Below are 19,027 nucleotides of genomic sequence, written 5' to 3'. Positions count from 1 at the left end.
TTCTCCGCTTTTTATTTCAAGAGGGTTGAATGGAGGGCAGCTGCATTCAAAGATGTCTATGTCGGCTCACACAGAGGAAGAACACGAGGAAACCCAGAGAGAGAGACACATCTGTTCGTCTTCATTTTAGTTTTTAATCCGCACGTTAAGAGGATTGTGTGTAAAATGTTAATACTACCGCGAGAGGAGATACACATGCAGATGTTGCACACAGGGAAACATGCACACACAATCTAAAGCCATCTTTGCTGTGTAACACTCACTAATCCTCCCCGGGTCAAATGCAGGATTCCAGAGAGTGCTTTTTTTAATTTTTGAAAAGCGGACTCATGTAAAACCAACCCGTCTATTATCATTAACGTTGAATATTTATCGGGATGCGGAGCTCACTGATGGAGGAAACTGAATCTTCTTAAGTGAAGGAAAGACTGTTCCACAGACGCTTAGATTTGTACTCAGTGGGTGGGGCAGAGGGTGGGGAATGGGGGTCTTAGGGAAGAAGCAAGAGAAGAGAAAGGAGCCATCTGTTCCTTTAGTGGCAGATAAAGAGGGAGTGAAGAAGAGGACGTACGCAGAGGAGGAGGAGGAAGGTAAAACACTCTTCTTTAACGCTGTGTGTAGTTTATCTGCTGACCTGTAAGCCATTTATCCTTAAGGCAATAATGAAAGTAAAAGTTTGGCTTCAGTGCAGGGCAGCAGCCAGGATGTTGGGCATACTTATCAAAGAACATTTCTGACATATCTTTTGAAAAGGAGAGTCTCTTTTTATTATTTCTAAGTTTATATTTCCATTACAGATCAGTTTTGTTTTAGTTTTGTATTATCTTATTACCCTAACCCTAAATCAGATTCTGGAGGCGATGTGGTGATTATTTTGAGTGTTTTTTTTATTGTATTAGTTGGTCTAAAACTTGGCAAATGTAACTATAATGAGCAAAAAAAGGGTAAGTTAGGTTAGGGTTTTGCACATGTAGATTCTAAAATGGTGCGACTGTCACAAAAAACCTAATTCACCCCCCAGGATAAATAAAGTATTTCGTTTTTAATCCTTGTGATTTCTGACGTATCTTTAAAAAGGTGATTTTTTTGTATTAATTTCTAAGTATATTCTTTTATTACAAACCTAGAATCAAATTCTGGAGGCAATATGCTGATGCTTTTTGTGTTTTTTCGTTTGGTCTAAAACTTGTCCAATTGAACTATAATGATCGAAAAAAGGGTTAGGGTCAGTTAGGTTAGGGTTTGGGTTATTCAATAACAGCTGTGATCTCAATGTACTTAAGCTACGGCCACTAATATGAACTTTCTCACAGACAAAATACATTTTAACGCACTGACTGGTTATAAAAAGTTTGGTTTATATAAGATTGACTTAATTGATCCCGAATTGGGAACAGAAACTGAACAGGCTGTTAAGAAGTTGCATGTACTGTAAAGAAGAGTAAAGTGTAAGCTGATTTTTCACAAAACAGAAATGTATTTCCCAGAATCGGTTTAATAGAACCTTCCATTGGCAAGCTTCTTAACAGAACACCCCCTGTGACTCTTGCCCTCTTTTGCTCTTAATGTCATTGCGTTAACACAATCCTCCTCCTCCATTCATCCCTCCTTTTCATCCTCTCCTCTCTGCCCCCATGCTTTAACTGAAATGGTATACCCTCTAACTTAATTAAAGGAAGCCTCTGAGTGACACGGACACACACTCACATCCACCCCTGTCCTGTACCCGGGGCCCTCCCCTCCATCTTTTATGCTAATTCCCGTCCATCTTCTGATTGAATCTGGTATATTACCTCCCGGTGGGAATACAGGATGGATGTTTCCCGTCAACTCGCTCTCTGACCGCTTTAACTCATTCATGACATTTGGTGTCAAAGGGGTTTTCGTGAGAGCCAAAGAAGCTTAAAGACATTTTCTGTTGCATTCTTGAATGTTAGTTAATACACTGGAGATAAAGCCTTGCAAAAAAAGTACATCCTCTATAGTTGCAATATGATGGACGATTTTAGGTTAAATACCATATTCTGACCAGATGGATCTTAAAGAGTCTATGCTTAAGGTTTGGTTCATTTTACTTGCTTGCGGCGCACGTGCCACATTTTGTACCTTCTCCACTGTTGTCAATGTAGACGGGTGGAGGGCGCACACAAAAGAGAAAGTGATGCCATTGTGAAGAACAAATCTCTTCCTTGGCCTATTTTTGCCAACATCTGTGCCCTAATTCCAAAGTAGTTGAACTTCTTGAGGGCAGCAGCTCGCTACTCTTATTACATGACGAGTACAAACAATCACAGCTGTCAGATATCTCTATTTTCTTCAATTAATATCAGTCTTTAATAAATGTGGAGGAGAGGTTAATTGTTTTATTGTAGGATTATCCTTACCCATAATGTAAAATCTATCAAGTGTTCAAATGTATACATTTTTTTTAGCACAGTTGCTAAGCGGTCCCACGTTCAATATTACTATGTGTTTCGATCTTAGGTTTCTAATGCCCGTGTTTGGCATACACAGATACACACAGAGCATAGTGGAGTAGAGTAGAGACAAAACACTGTCCAGCTGTGAAAAGCCTCTGTAAACCGCTCAGGTACATTGTCCACTACCTGTCCAGCAAGGAAAGCAGCAGTAATGACACGGTTATAGACTTTGTGAACATAGTGGAGCATTTAAGAGCTAAGAGATTAATATTTTTCTCAGGAATTCATGGAGACTAAAAACAACAAAAAAAGAGGGCAACTTACATTCATCAGGTAGAAATTAAGAGCAGGGAAGGTCAATGATAAAGTTGCTCGGTTAATGGCCCCACGAAATATTAATAAATCCATCAGCATCGTCCTAGAATTTGCTATCTCAATATCACCCTCATAGATATGGATTACAGCTGCCTGCTAGGTACAGGAGCCACTGTCATCTGTTCGAATGAGGTTTCATATGTAACTTAATTTACATAAGAAACCTCCTTATTTTAATACAAACCATGATCTTTTCCTTAACATAGCCAAGTATTTTTGCTTGAATCTATAACCTAAAAAAAAACTGCATATGGTTTCATTTTCATAATCTGCAGTTATAGATGCAGTTGGGCCATTTACGATCAATATGATCAGGTGTTCTTCTCCCCATAATGACCGACTCGCTGCACATTATCCCGCTTATTACACGGCCAGATACTAAAGAAACTAACGACTCCTAATATTAATTAAAATTATTTGATTGACTCAAAAATGATTGTATTTCTTGCGCTAAGAAGAAAAAACTCCGTTCCACGGCGCACCAACGGCTGGAACTGCGACAACAACAACTTTAGGGCAGCACTGATCGAGGTTTTCTGTAACTGTTCAAGTCTGTTCACAGTTTCTGATCCACTAACAAGTCCTTAAACCCTGCAGAGCCCAGGCCGTGTTCCTGTCAGTGTTTACTTCCTGTCTGTGTTCTTCTTCTGTTCCTGTTAGTGTGCACTACTGGATTAACAATGTGTCACATGTTCTTAATTGACCAAACAGAATCGAGTATTCTTCTAAACCATGTAATAACATCTGATAACAAACATTAAATGGGCTGATAAATAGGGATTGTGTCCCCTGTGTTGATTAAGAAGAAGAATATACCTTTAATGGTCCACAGAGGGGAAATGTACAACATGCATTTGACCTATCCTACCGTTAGGAGCAGTGGGCAGCCATTATGTACAGCGCCTGGGGGGCAGTGCAGGGAACGGTGCCTTGCTCAGGGACTTGAGCTGGTGACCTTCCAGTTCCCAAGCCAATTACTTTAACATGTTCTTGTATTAAATATATCGGCCTCATTTGCGTTACATTTTCATTGCTGTATTCTGGCAGTAGTCACTGCTGCCATTGCATTTCATCTCCAAATTAACTTTATTTTTTTTATTTCCCTTCAGGGGTGGAGAATGACCTTAGACTACAATGGATTTACAAACGGTGTTGCAGATTTTAAAGTAAATATTTGAGCCAAAAAAGAATGCTACCAAGATGAAGCTGTGGATTATCTTTCTGTGTCTGAGCAATGGATGGATGCAAACAGCTTCTACTGCTGATGTGACCCCCACACCCTCCTCTGCACCCGTGACACCCACTGAAGATGAGGGCACCAAACTGGTGGTAAAGTAAAAGCATTAAAACGTACAGGGGGCAAAGACTGTAAAGATTGACCCTTCACTCTAAACTACATACAGTATTTGCATTTGGGTCCGAGTCAGTCCAACTCAGCTGATGATGTATACACAGCAAACGTACAAACTCTTGAATGAATTCACAAACAGGGTTAATGTGAAGATCACAAAGCCGAAAGCATACATGCCAAGATAGCACACTTACAGATCATGCATTGATGCACTTGTATTCATTTATTTACATGAGTCCTGTGCATTTATTATTATTGAGACTGACCTGACTCAAAGGTCAATAAAAAGGTCATCTCTTTTCGACACAATGCGCATGTTTTCTCTGAAAAGACGGCACCTAAGTTAGCTTGTTAGCTCGCTGTACTATGGATGTTATTTTCTGGTGATAAAACTGAAGAAAAACAAGACAAGTTTTATTTAACACAAATCATATTCTACCAAAAAAAACAATTGAACTTTTATTTAGTTTTCAGGTGTTTCAAAATGTTATCCATGGATGTAGACATGATTATAATCCTTTGCTTTTACGACGAGCATGTTTACAACAGCAGTTGGAGTAACATTCTTCTCTTCTCGTAGGATTGGTTGATGAAGTATGGCTACCTCCCACCTTCAGACCCCTCCACTGGGCAGCTGCAGGCCTGGACCGCTGTCACTAACGCTGTGAGGGCCATGCAGAGGTTTGCAGGCCTCAAAGACACTGGAGTTCTGGGTAAGGTTCACACACAGTGGAAATGCTTTGCTTTAAGATGCAACACGCTAGTGATCAGCCTTCCTGAGTCTGGACCTCTGTATGTGACTCATACTGTCTCCTCTGGTTCTTCTATGTTTTGGTGTGTCCAGATGAGGAGACGAATGCGTTGATGAAGAGTCCACGCTGCTCCCTGCCTGACCAGGAGGACCAAGCCACATCACTGGCGAACCAAGAGAGGGGCAACATGAAAAGGAGGAGGAAAAGGGCTCTCTCCATGTGGACACGCAGGAGCATTAACTGGAGGTTCGAAAAATATAATTTATCCTAATCTATACCACTAAACTGGAACATGAGTATTTTATATTTCTTCAAAGTCCAGTGGGCATGTCTCTCCCTCTGTGTCTCTCTTACTCACACAAACACACTTTTTACAGGTTGCGTTCATACCCCTCCTCCTCACATCTTTCCCGGGAAACCATTCGCTCCCTGGTCTTCTATGCTTTGAGAGTGTGGGCAGAGCCGACCCCCCTGGAGTTCCATGAGGTGGGTATTTATATCTGATGCAGCATTCAGGTGAGTTTCCCACAGGGCTGATAAAGAGACTCACTCTCTGTTCTGTTGCCCTCTGTGTTCAGGTGGGCAGTCCAGAGGCAGCAGACCTACAGGTAGACTTCCTCCATGGTTACCACGGAGATGGCTATCCCTTTGATGGGGCAGGTGGTGCAGTCGGCCATGCTTTCTTCCCATCAGACGCTGCCCGCGCCGGAGGAGTTCATTTGGATGCAGAGGAGGAGTGGGCCTTTAGACAGCCAGGTGCAACAATCTTATACGTATATTTCTGCACGATTACAACATGTTTATTTCTGCTTTACTCCAACAAAAAAAAGAAGACCACGAGTCACAGCGTTACATTTGCCAATGATTATTCATATTGATCGATATTTTATCTATAAAATCAAAGAGTGTGTCTGTGAGAGAAGGATCATTTTATTAACAGGAACCAAATTAACATTATGCAACTAATTAACAAGTTCCGATGATCTTGTGACTTTGAATATGATTATAAATATTAATTGTGTAAAATGTGTGTGTGACTTGCTTAACCCCCTCAAAATCAGAATCAAGAACTGTCAACTGTGGTGGGATAATGATTTCTTGCTTGTTTTATTTTGAAAGTCAGGCCCCTGCAGTAAGTGCTTAGAAAGATGTGTTCATTTAGTGAGGACCCCTGCACTGTAGCCACCTTGGTCCAAATTATATATTTTTTACAAAGCTGAGCTTATGCATTGCCATTAAATCTGATGATGATCAGGGTCCTGTGGGGAATGATCACTTCTAATTATTATCATTCTTTCACTTGCACAGCAGGATTTAAGATGTAATGGCCATTTTTTTTTTATTTAAAGTGGTATATACACTGCCCGGCAAAAAAAAAGGTCACACACTCTAATATTTGTTGGACCGCCTTTAGCTTTGTTTACGGCACGCATTCGCTGTGGCATCGTTTCCACAAGCTTATGAAAGTCCCAACCTTTTTTTCTGTCTTGCTTTAATTTTGTTTTGATCTTGTGTTGATGACGGGAGATTCAAGCCACTGCGCAAAGTCTTCTCCAGCACATCCCAAAGATTCTCAATCGGGTTCAGGTCTGGACTCTGTGGGGGCCAATCCATGTGTGAAAATGATGTCTCATGCTCCCTGAACCACTCTTTCACAATTTGAGCCCGATGGATCCTGGCATTGTCATCTTGGAACATGCCCGTGCCATCAGGGAAGATAAAATCCATTGATGGAATAACCTGGTCCTTCAGTATATTCAGGTAGTCAGCTGACCTCATTCTTTGGGCACGTTGCTGAACCTAGACCAGACCCACTGCAGCAACCAGAGATCATAGCACTGCCCCCACAGGCTGGTGACCTTTTTTTTGGCCTGGCAGTTTACGTATACTGTGCAAAAAACTTAACATTAGCGTTTCATTATCTTGCTTTGGTAAATAAAATAAATCGCTTATTCACCTGAGGAAAGTATTTTATTATTGCTGGACATTTTTGTTACAAAAGTTTTACAAAGACTAAGGGGCAGTGCGTTATTCTCATAATTCATTCCCATATTTGTGGGGTACAATTATGCTAACCAAAAGAAACAAAGCTCCCACATGCTTTACATTTGGTGCCTGATGGCAAGAAGATCCACCTGAACAGTTTCTTCCCCTCCGCTACCGGCCTTATTAACAAGGCCTGGGACCCCCACTGACACTGACCCTAAGCCTTTGCACATTGTAAATGCACATGTTTTATTCCAGTTTTATTTTATTTTATACAGGTATATTCAACCATATTCTATGTAAATATTACTATATTTTTAATGCTATTATAGTTATCTTAATAGTGTTTTTATCACAGTTCCAAGTTGTGTTTTATTTTTATGTGTGTATATGTATGCACGGTAACACCAAGACGAATTCCTTGCATGTGTTAACCTACTTGGCAATAAACCTGTTTCTGATTCTGATTCTGATGAAGGCAACAGTCAACGTGTGCTCGGTTCAGTCCAACTGCTCCATCTTGTGGTGTGTAATGAGCATTGCATCCTTGAGTAGCTGATTCCTGGGCTTTAGGTCAAAACAAGTCATTGCCCCTGTCACAATCGCCCCGAATGAGAAGTAAACATATATTAGAACCATAACCCCCCACAGGTTCCCCTTGGTTTTCTTAACCCTTCTTCCTCTCTTCTGCCCCCTTCCTCCCCAGCATCTGAGGGTACTGACCTGTTTACAGTGCTGGTCCATGAGTTTGGCCATGCTCTGGGTCTTGCCCACTCCTCGTCTCGCAACTCAGTGATGAGGCCATACTACCAAGGGCCTGCCGGAGACCCTCTCCATTACTGCCTGGGAGCTCAAGATCTGGAGCACATCACTCAGCTCTATGGTAAGGCGAAAGTAGACCTTTATCACAGCTGGGTTTTGTCTAACATGAAAATAAAGGGGGCAAATGCATGGTTGGCATGTGAGGATGCATATATTATATCCAGAAGCAAATATAGGTTAGCATTACAACATCACCATAGAAAGAACACATGATGAATTCATTATAATGACTTAACATATTCAGATAGTAAAAATGGCTTCATAGCGTGCATGGCTATATGAGGACAACTTTGAACCAGTTGTTTGTTATCGAGGAAGTACAGACGGTTTTATCCTCCACATTATGCTCAAAAGTGAAAGCCATTTATTGTAGTTTCCATAGAAAGACCTTCACTGTGAGAGAATGTGTAACTGCGTTGTTTTTGTAAATTCATTCTGCCTTTGCATAATGTCATGCATGCTTCTCCGGGGCCAATCAGCAGCTGTTTAGCCAAACGCGAATGGACTGCATTTTTATGCTACATCATTACTGTATATGGTGTCTGATTGTATAGATTTGATCTTATGATTTAGGTAAAAGGAACCAGTTGCTGGGCACTGACGCTCCACGCCTCGCCCCAGACCCTCAGCTTCGCCACAGAGGCCACCACCATCATCACAAATATGGGTATGACTTACAAAATATTGAAAACATCATCCATAGCATATTATTAGACCGGCTGGAAAACTGGGTGGGTCTCCTTTACTGATTTGAATCCTACTTAGGTCCCCTATTATGCAAAATGCACTTTTTAATGCTATTTAATACATAAATATGTGTCCCGGGTGTGTAAGGAGACTCACAAAGTGTCAAAAAATGTATGGATGCTTTTCAGCAGCACACACTTCCTCCCAGGACCCAGCCTACTGCAAGACAGACCAGAACCAGGTTGACAACATGTTTTAACATGAGTTAATTACCTGGTTTTGATCAGCTGTCTGGTCTCCTGTCGAGCCACTCCAATCACTACAGCAGCGGTGCTCTAACCACACCCCGCTGCCACACCCGCTGCCACACCCCGCTGCCACACCGGGGTACAAACGAGCTGATCCAGATTTGCTGCCGATATGATGTCATATCGGAAATGTGGACTGGCTTTACATTGAACTCCTGGCAACGTCCCAACCCACACCCAAACCTATAGTCTGCAATATACAGTAGCGAGCTGAATCCCCTGAGGGCAGCTGTTTGTATTCACCAGGATGTCTGCAGGAGGGACTTGTTGTATATAATACATATAATGTCTCTGTTCTAGTGGTAAACACTGAGAAGTGTTTCAGAAATAATGCTGGATGTGGTTTGAACATAATATGGCGTTTAATCACGGCAGCGTTTAGCTGAGTTTCTCCCGGTAGAAAACTCTCTTCAGAGGAGAAATCATGACGCTCCAAAGGGGCGTGGCCAGCAGGTGCTCCAAAGGGGCGTGACCAGCAGCAGCTTCAAAGGGGCGTGGCCAGCAGCAGCTTCAAAGGGGCGTGGCCAGCAGCTGCTTCAAAGGGGCGTGGCCAGCAGCAGCTCCAAAGGGGCGTGGCCAGCAGCAGCTAGTTCATTTAAAGCTACAGTCACAGAATCAGCACTTCAGGAACAGGACTGAGATAGAGGGGGATGAGGCATGCTACAACTGGGGATCTGTTTGCTATTTTGAGCAAAACACTTCACAGACAAGTATTGTATAGATATGAGACATACAATATATTGTTCAAATGTAGCATACTAGGAGAGCTTTAAGCATTGGATGGTATATTGTGAACTTATTTTACCCATTCACAGTAGATGATTTAGGAATTAGGAAAATGAACCCAACATGAGGTTCTAAATATTGTGAAGTACTGACTTAAGATGTCTCCCTTCAGCCCCTTCATTGACCGCTGTAACACTAGTTTTGATGCAGTGGCCAGGATCCGAGGAGAGACTTTCTTCTTCAAAGGTCTGAGTGCACAACTACAGAAAAGACATTAATGCATTTTATATGCCACTTCCTTCTACCTTGCATCACTGTTCCTTATTTTTCCTCCAGGTCTCACAATGTGGCGGGTCAATGGTGGGGGCTTGGTATCGAGTCAGGGGTCCTCAGTCAGAAGACTGTGGAGGGGTCTACCTCCTGACCTGCCTCAGCTGCATGCTGTGCTGGAGAGACCGTCAGATCATGCCATCATCTTTATCAGTGGTATAATAATGATAATACATTTTATTAACGATATTTTACCTGGGGGGACAAAGCCTTCTCTGTCACTGCCCCCTCCCTCTGGAACTCACTCCCTAAAAACATCCGTGACTGCCCCGAACTCACCATGTTTGAATCTCAAATCAAAACTCACCTTCTCAAAATTGCTTTTAATCTGTAAATTGCGTGTTTTAAATATATTAAGTGTGTTGTTTAAATATTTTTTTAGTTGAGTTGTACCTCTGTAAAGTGTCTTTGAGTTTTTAGAAAAGTGCTGTATAAATAAAAGGGATTATTATTATTATTATATTTTATTTGATTTATCCTATACCTCTTAAATTGAGACTTAAATATCCAAAGCATAATTTAAATGAATCAATCTGGTAGTAAGTTGATTGATAATAGATTGACATCTCCAGCTTGTGTCTTGCTGCAGGTTCTCAGTTCTGGCTGTTCAGAGATCTGTCGCTCCAGGAGGGCTACCCTCAGCCCCTCTCCTCCCTCAGGATGGGGCTGAGCTTACATGGGGCAGACGAGACAGAGGACGTAGCAGCAGGGAGGTGGGGACTTGTTTGGGACCCAGAGGAGGGCCCTGTGTGGGGGAACATGGCAAAGGCCGAGGAGGAGAAGCAAGAAGATGACTGGACTCAGCTGCTCAGAGAGGGGGTCAGTGGCATCACCATAAACAGCGATGGTGAGGGGACCAATCATCTCTGTGTTTGTGTGTGTATAGTTTGGCCTGTTCTGATTGAAATGCCAATAAACATAACATAATACTTATGTTAAAGCCCCAAACCCTATTCTTGTGGGGAAAAAAGCGAGATAAATTCAAATACATGAATAAGTAGTGAGATTCTGTGTACAACTGTAATCAGAGGCCGGTTTCTTGGTGTTGACAGGCATCACGGGAGTAAATAACAACAGCATGGAACACTCGCGCTTCTATTGGCTAGTGCTCCAACACATTGTAGGTGATGTAGTTAAGGGGCGGGACTTCTCTAAGTGGTTGACCAATGACAAGAGAGCTGGCCAGCTGACCAATCGGGGCAGACTGGGCTCTGCTTTCAGACAGAAACCTAAAACCTTAACATTTTATGGTTATAATAATCAAACACACAGTCAATCCTAATCCTATTATTAAAGTGGGACAGCCATTCTAATCATTCTAATGAGGAACTGAGTTATTTTATTCCCTAATAAATTCAAATATTTACTCCTGTGTATATGTATATATATATATATATATATATATATATATACATATATATATTTGTCATGGTCCGGCTCTTGGCCACAACAAAAAACGGTGGCAAGGACAAAGTTATAAGAAAATATATTTATTATAGCAAACAAATCAAAGACCTACCATCATGAGGTGTGTTAGTCAGTAAGATCAGTAGTGTAGATGTGGATGTGTGAACATGGTATGATGCAGGGTGTTGCATGCCGAACCAAAACAAAAGGGAAACCTAAGCATGAACGAGGCTGCTCTCCCCAGAGTCCTTCAGCCAAAAGAGAGACCTGGCAAGACTCTGGCTCCGGCCTTTAACTGCTCAGCCAGGTGCCTTCAATCAGCGCACCTTTTTTCAACTAACTAGTTCAGTGGAGCACGTCACAGGGCATCAGCAATAACATTGTCTGACCCCTTAATATGCCTAACATCAAGGTTGTAAGCCTGAAGGAACAAAGACCACCTTGTCAATCTTTGGTTGGGACATTTCATAGATGCAAGAAAGTCAGTTGATTGTGATCTGTGTAAACCAAAATTGGTCCTCCTGCTCCCACATAAACATTGAAATGTTGCAACGCCCAAATGAGTGACAGCACCTCCTTCTCAATAACAGAGTAATGTTTCTGGTAACTGTTAAACTTGTTGGAGAAGAAGCTGATTGGTCTCACCATGCCTTGGTTATCACCCTGGAGCAAAACCGCACCCGCTCCCACCTGGCTTGCATCCACCTGGAGCATAAAAGGTCGATCAAAACATGGAGCAGCTAGTGCAGGAGAGGAACACAACAGAGATTTAATATCATCAAATGCTTTTTGACAATCAACCGACGAAGTATATTTTACAGTAGACTTAAGAAGTTCAGTCAGGTGAAACACAGTAGTTGAAAAATGTTGACAGAAACTCCTGTAGTATCCCACCATACCCAGAAACCTTTGGAGTTCCTTTTTGGTTGTGGGCTGTGGATATTCAGCTATTGCTCTGACCTTAGCCTGAACTGGGGCCACACAACCTTGTCCCACCACATGGCCAAGGTATGTCACTGTGGCTTTTGCAAATTCACATTTGGTCAAATTTATTGTCAGGTGTGCTTCAGCCAATCGTTCAAAAAGCATCTCGATGCGCTGAGTATGCGAAGTCCAAGTATCACTGCAAATAACCAAATCATCTAGATACACAGTACAGCCCTTTAGGCCTGACACCACACGATTCATCAAACGTTGGAATGTAGCAGGAGCATTTTTTAACCCGAATGGCATTACTTTATACGAATAAAGTCCTGAGGGTGTGATAAATGCCGATATTTCTTGTGCACGCTTGGACAAAGGAACCTGCCAATAACCTTTAAGCAAATCAACCTTGCTAACATACTCGGCTGATCCCACCTGATCTATACAATCGTCCATTCTTGGCAAAGGAAATGAGTCAGATTTAGTCACTGAATTCACTTTTCTCATGTCAGTACAGAATCTAGGTGTTCCATCCTGCTTTGGCACCAAAATGCATGGAGACGCCCAACTAGATGCTGATGGGACAGCGATTTTATTCTCCAACATGTAATTAATCTCAGCATCCAAACAATTGCGTTTAACTGGTGGCACACTATAAAAATGTTGTTTAATAGGCCGAGCATCCCCAACATCAATGTCATGCTCAGCCCAGTCAGTTTGCGAAGGAATGTCTTTAAACAGACATAGATACTTGTGTACCAACGCTGAGAGTTCTTCACGTCTGGACTCTGGCAAATGAGAAAACAACCCTTCTAAATCACTTAGCGATTCAGAATTTCTCAAACGACCATACAGCAAACTATCATCAGGTTCAGGCACTCTATCTCTCTGATGCAGCAAACTATCTGATGTCACAGCCAGAGCTGGATGCACTCTATCATACACCACCTCTGTGTCTGTGTTAACTTCACGCATGTGGTATGGTTTCAGAAGATTTGCATGACAAAGACGTTTGGCCTTCCTCCGTTCTGGTGTTGACAAAACATAATTTAGGTCAGACCTTTTTTCAATGACAGTGTATGGACCTGTATACTTAGCCTGAAATGGGGAACCAACAATAGGCATAAGTGATAACACTTGGTCACCTGGATTAAACTCCCGTTGAGCCGAACCACGGTCATAGAACTCTTTCATTTTACTTTGAGACAGAGACAGCTTTTCTTGTGCCATACTCAAAGCTACCAACAAACGATGTCTGAAGCCATTCACATAATCAATTAAGCGCCCTGGTGGCTCAGTGTCAACACAGCCATCTTTCAGCACTGCCAAGGGACCACGTACGGAATGTCCAAAGACCAACTCATTAGGGCTAAAACCTGTACTTTCCTGCACAGCCTCCCTTGCAGCCAACATTAACCAAGGGAGACCCTCTTCCCAGTCTCTATCCAGTGTATGTATATATATATATACATATGTATATATGTATACATACATCAGTCTGCAGTTTACATGCATGAAATACAAATCCTTATATGATTGAACTATTACTGTCTTAAACCTTTGTTTGTTCAACATACTGGGATAAGGCTTCTTTTTTTTTGTAGAGCTCTCTTTTATGTTATTTTATATGTTTAAATCTTATGCAACTCAGTAAAAATGTTTTGCAAATTTTGCAAATCTGCTGCCCTTTGTAGTGACCTTTATTTGACTACAGAATAAATCGACCTTTGTCCGGCTGTTGATTCTCTCCCTCTTCTGCAGGCTCTGTCTATCTCTTCAAAGGAGACTCCTACTGGAAGTTCCTGTTCCCAGGTTCACCAGTGCAGGACGGATACCCTCGATCCTCTAGTGCAGACTGGCTGGACTGCCCTGACCCATCCTCATCCTCTCCTGTGCTGGACGACCTCTCCCTGTCTCTGTCTCCACCTGCTGGCAGACAGGAGCTCAGGGAGAGGTGGAAGGGTGAGACAGAGAAGGAGAAAGAAGGAGGAAGGAGGAGAAACCATGAAAGGGACACACAGGACAGAGGTTTACCCATCCTGACGCAATGCTCTTGCCAAAATGGAGCTCTTGGTGGCAGCACATCCTCTTGTATTGCGGCCTTGCTGTTGATCACATGGACTGTGTTGGCTTTGTAAAGGTCAGCTGTTTTGTCAGAGGAGAGAAACTCATCTACGAACATTCACCTGTGCTCTCACTATACCATAATCCTCTCCTGAGTGAGGGATGGGAAAAGTCTGAGCTATAATTAGACTAGTCTAATGTGAATTCAGCTCAATCTGCAGCTAAGCAAGAGGGGGAAGTCTTCTTGGTCATCCAAATCATGATTAGAGAATACATAAAATAACTCCTCTATAATTTACATACAAGAGCAAGACATATAATTTGAATGAATATACTGTGAGTTTTATTTTTGACCTGTACCATGAAGTATTGCACTCCTGGATGTAACATACTCAGATGGGGGACATATCATAAAAAGACATGAAGCCCTCATGAGGTAGTTTTATTGTTTGAAAGTGTGTTGTCTCAAATCAAAGCGTAGCCGTGCTCTCAGGCCAGTTTCTATGTTGTATAAAGATTGGGAATGAATTATGAGTTTAGAGCACTGCTCCCTCGTCTTTGTAAAACTCTTGCAATAAAAATGTCCAGCAATAATAAAGTACTTTCTGTGGTGGAAACTTCTGAAGCAATGGAGACGAAACTCAGAGAGACACTGGAGAGCAGGAACTTGATGGCAAAACACTGTTGGGTTTATTCGGACTTACGGCCGGAGAATTGACAAGACATTTACTGTAGACACGAGTTGCCACAGCGGTTGCCAAACCAATTCTGAAGATCTCGACAATAGGAAGAGGGTTTAACTAGTTCCAAATGGATAATCAACATTCTCAGAGCAGCAGACTAAACAATCTCGGACAATACGTCTAACTTAAACTGTCATCTAGGTCACAGATAAGGTGTTTACCGGAGCATCTGGGTCCAGATAAACTGGAGCTAGCTGTCCCTAAACAATAAAGCCAATCTTAGGTCAGCGTGAGCTTGTACCCACTGTGGGAACAACAAGGCTTCGGAAGCCCAGGCTGCCCCTCCTTAATGAAGATAACAGCACCTGCAAGGCCGTAGAGCCAGGTCAGAGGAGGACAGAGAGAAGAGATGCAAATGAGCTAAAGGTTTACAGGCTTACACAGAATATTCCCTAACAATTCCTCTCTTTTTATCAATTTTGATAACTTAATAAACCGTAATCTCATAATACATTTGTGTGGACTTGTAAAAATGAGACTCTTCAGAAAGGTTGTAGGCATTCTACTTCACATTGTATTGCATCACAGTATCAAAACATTCAACATTGAAACATTCAATCCCAATGACGCACCACTCATAATAAAAATCATCTTCAGTGTTCTGGATCATCTTTTTTAAAGCACAGTGATAAACATACATTAAATTCACAGTTACAAAATAACATGAGCATTTAAAGTTTTAATAAGTTTAATCATTAATTATTTGTTGTCGTTTATCTTTATCAGACTATCATTAACGGTTTTACTTGTTTACTTTAAAGCTATAAATCTATAAATCAAAACTGAGCTACAGTTGTAAGCTGAACACTAGTCAGTATATCATTACTTAATTCAGGCTACAGTTAAAATCTATCAGTGCATAAATTGTAAGGCTGAAGTGCCACTCCACCTATGATTACAGTTACATGTATTTTGCTCAAAATACAAATCCAATCAATGCTATTTCATTTTAGTCAAAGAAGTAAAGTTTATCAAATCAATGTCATTTCAAATCTGAAAAGGAAAAGTTAAAGAATTCCCAAAATGTTTAACAATCTCAAAAAGAAAACGCAAACCCTGGAAAGGAAGGATTAAGCATTCTTAAAACCTGAATTCATAGATACATCTATCATTGCAAATGCTACAACTGATCTGTACCAAATTACTCAATCAATTACTTTTTATTAGCCATACTTAGCCTAAAATGTACTTATGGTAGGCTACTTTGAAAGTGTTTGTGTTTATCTAATGTTGAATATGGAATATCCATTTTTTAAGATGATCTTTTTCTAATTAGAGGAACAATTATGAGTCATTGTTATATAAGTGATTATACATACATTAGTTGTATTTTTCTAAACTTACAGTTCCATCCAGTACTTTAATTGTAGTTATGTCTGCGCATAGAAAATGTAGAAAGAGTAGTGTTGGTAAGTCTGATTTTTAGATGATTGAGGATATTAACATTATCTGTGATAATATTATAAATATCTTATAATCAGAAAACAGTCTTTTCATTTATTTTTATTTTGAAATTGTAACCTGATCTGACAAAATATATAAATCACCACTATGTTTGGTCATTGGAAATATTGAAACAATCATTCATTGTACTTCTGGAAACTGTTCATTTAATTCAGAGTTCATCTTTGTACGAGAGCCGACGTGTTCTCCTCCTCTCTTTATGAAACCGCTCTGAGTGTCTGGTGTGTAAAGGCATCCTGATACTGTGGATTAGCACTGAGGTGCTGATAGATTAAAACTCTTCTTCATCAGAGTGAAAGCCTTATTTCAACTCCCCCCAATTGCTCTTTTGTGTGGCTCATTCAATGAGCTCTGTAGTGGACCCCTCCAGTGAAACAGAGGCTCATCCGCCTGTATTCCTCCTGCTATCAATGGTGAGAGCAGTGCCACTGCGTATTCCACGTGGCACATCCACGTGTCCCCCCATGATAAGAGAGGTTAGCAAAACAATATATTCCTCCAAGAACCTTGGCCTTGAGAGCAGTCCTGGTTATCAGCACCCCACCTGATAGGGATGTTTTCTGATAGATGACAACTCAAAGAATTGGATTACCACATTATCATTGAATTCAGAAAGAGGACAGGCCCCTCAGATTGCTTTGGGAGCTTTCCTGAAACATGCACATGCATATTTAGAAAGTTTTGTGTTAGTCATTCAACATGTAAGAATCATATACCATCAGTCCACAGAAGATAAATGTTATTGTAGTTAAAGGTGAGCTAGTCCCTGTGGATACGCCCCCTTCTCAAAGATTCTAAATGTTATATTAGATCACCATTTACCGTTTGATAAAGAGTATTAGTTTACCAGGAAATAGATTTTCGCTTCCATAAAACATAGGTTTAACCAAATAGATGACTAAATATAGTTGACTCTTCCCTCCCTTTTCTTACATATGTTACTCAGTGTGACATGTGAAATAATAACTCAGGAGTTGATTTAAGCACGATAGTTTAGCTAATGTACAATTGAGCAGCCTCAGTATCACATGTGTGCAGCATGTTACAAACTCAATGGTGAGAAACAAATATTATGCAAAAATGCATTTAAGACCAGAGCCTATCAGGAGGCAGAGCTGCATCCCCTTCACATCTGTCTTATTACTGATGGCACAGCATGGAGGATATTGGGTGTCTGAGGGTGTTATTGCTGAGAAATTTCAAACAAAATCAAAACCCTAAATTTGAACCGGTTTGCATTACTCCATTTAAGGAGACGTAACCATTGGAAACAATAAGAGCTAATTGTGTTTGTAAGATGAGAACCTACAAATTGAAACGTTAGAGCTGAACAACATGGTTGTACTGGAGCCTGACTTTCGTGCAATCTCCAATTTTACTTGGCAGCATAGAAGTTCTGAGACTCAGCTGGACTCCAGCAGGGGCAGAACTGAGCATCTTACTGGGAAGTGGAGCCATCCAAGGCCATGGACAAAATGGAACCACGTACTAACACAGAGGGACACAAGGTCATCAATGTCTCTCTTTACCTTTGCCCTATTTGTAAAATCGAAATATTAGATAACAATGTTGACCACTAATCCACCATCCTGAGAAACTTAGAGTCACTATAAAGAATTACTTATGGATTGGAGTCAAACTCAAATTAACATTAGAACTAAAGTCAGTCAAAAAAATGGACTCGCACGAATCAGAATCTAATCAACACACCATCTGAACCAGCTCTGCAGAGAAAGGGACAACAAGGATAGGTTCATTACAGGAGCGTTAAGACACCTCAATATGCACACTTCTTCTAGTAGTGATGAGAGGACAGGTCTAATGTTTAAACAGAATTATCATATAAAAATCATTTATTTATATTATTGTATCACCCCATTTAATGTAAGAATTCATTGTGAATTAAAACTCTAAAGCAAACAACAATTATCAGTGTTGATAAGTAAACACTTATTTAAAGAACGTGGAGACAAGTTCAGCAGTCCCAACACCATACAGACACCCAGTGTGTGTGTGTGTGTGTGTGTGTGTGTGTGTGTGTGTGTGTGTGTGTGTGTGTGTGTGTGTGTGTGTGTGTGTGTGTGTGTGTGTGTGTGTGTGTGTGTGTGTTTTTTTGTTCTTGTCTGCACAACCTTTGGGACGGCTATGAGAACGTGAAGTGCCTGTTATGAAAAACACTTTGATGCTAAGACTAAACTAAAAGAAACATGGGTTGGAAAATGTGCAATTTTTAACATGACTGTAAAATAATGAATTACATTTGACATGACTTTCTTTATTAGAATTAGATTTGGTTTGAGTAGAACATTCAAAAGTATTTGGCTCGCTACACAAAGTGATACTGTTCTCTGTCTCTTATGATTCATAAAAAGTTTAGGCCTGTGGAGAGGCCATTGGATAACAAACATATATTTATTTATTCATCCTTCTCTTTTATCCTTTCATTGCTTATTGTTAAGATATTTGAATATTAGATTTTCAAAGAATTCATTTAATGACAATAATAACATAAACACAAGATTTATATAATGCTTTCCAACACTTAGGAATTTTATTTGTTATAACTTGTTGATATGGTGCAGTTTATTTTGACCTGCTGTTAAAATGGTGCACTCAAAAAAACAAACATATTGAAGTATCAGCATATATTAGAATATATGGATCCTTG

General features: G+C 40.8%; 1 protein-coding gene across 2 annotated transcripts; it reads left to right on the top strand.

Moving 5' to 3' along the window:
• Positions 1 to 370: 370 nt before the first annotated feature.
• mmp17b (matrix metallopeptidase 17b) lies at positions 371 to 14,940 on the top strand. Of its 2 annotated transcripts, XM_063875705.1 has the most exons (12): positions 371 to 590; positions 3,905 to 4,124; positions 4,727 to 4,859; positions 4,991 to 5,144; positions 5,276 to 5,384; positions 5,477 to 5,654; positions 7,591 to 7,767; positions 8,280 to 8,373; positions 9,600 to 9,673; positions 9,764 to 9,913; positions 10,347 to 10,604; positions 13,850 to 14,940. In XM_063875705.1, the coding sequence occupies exons 2-12, from the start codon at positions 3,996 to 3,998 to the stop codon at positions 14,224 to 14,226; spliced, it is 1,833 nt and encodes a 610-aa protein (XP_063731775.1). In that variant the 5' UTR covers positions 371 to 590; positions 3,905 to 3,995; the 3' UTR covers positions 14,227 to 14,940. The 2 variants fall into 2 exon arrangements, with proteins under 2 accessions (XP_063731775.1, XP_063731776.1); XM_063875706.1 differs by lacking the exon at positions 371 to 590 and having other exon boundaries at positions 3,909 to 4,129.
• The last annotated feature ends 4,087 nt before the right edge of the window (positions 14,941 to 19,027 follow it).

The sequence above is a fragment of the Eleginops maclovinus genome, chromosome 23 (assembly GCF_036324505.1).
Source record: "Eleginops maclovinus isolate JMC-PN-2008 ecotype Puerto Natales chromosome 23, JC_Emac_rtc_rv5, whole genome shotgun sequence".
NCBI lineage: Eukaryota > Metazoa > Chordata > Actinopteri > Perciformes > Eleginopidae > Eleginops > Eleginops maclovinus.
Note: the sequence above shows the minus strand (reverse complement) of the source record. Positions and strands in the feature narration are given on the sequence as shown.

Excerpts from the sequence above, each read along its gene's own strand:
- mmp17b (XM_063875705.1), top strand. The coding sequence starts at position 3,996 with ATGAAGCTGTGGATTATCTTTCTGTGTCTGAGCAATGGATGGATGCAA. Across the intron at positions 5,655-7,590 it reads GTGGGCCTTTAGACAGCCAG|CATCTGAGGGTACTGACCTG; the intron begins GTGCAACAATCT and ends CTTCCTCCCCAG. Across the intron at positions 7,768-8,279 it reads GCACATCACTCAGCTCTATG|GTAAAAGGAACCAGTTGCTG; the intron begins GTAAGGCGAAAG and ends CTTATGATTTAG.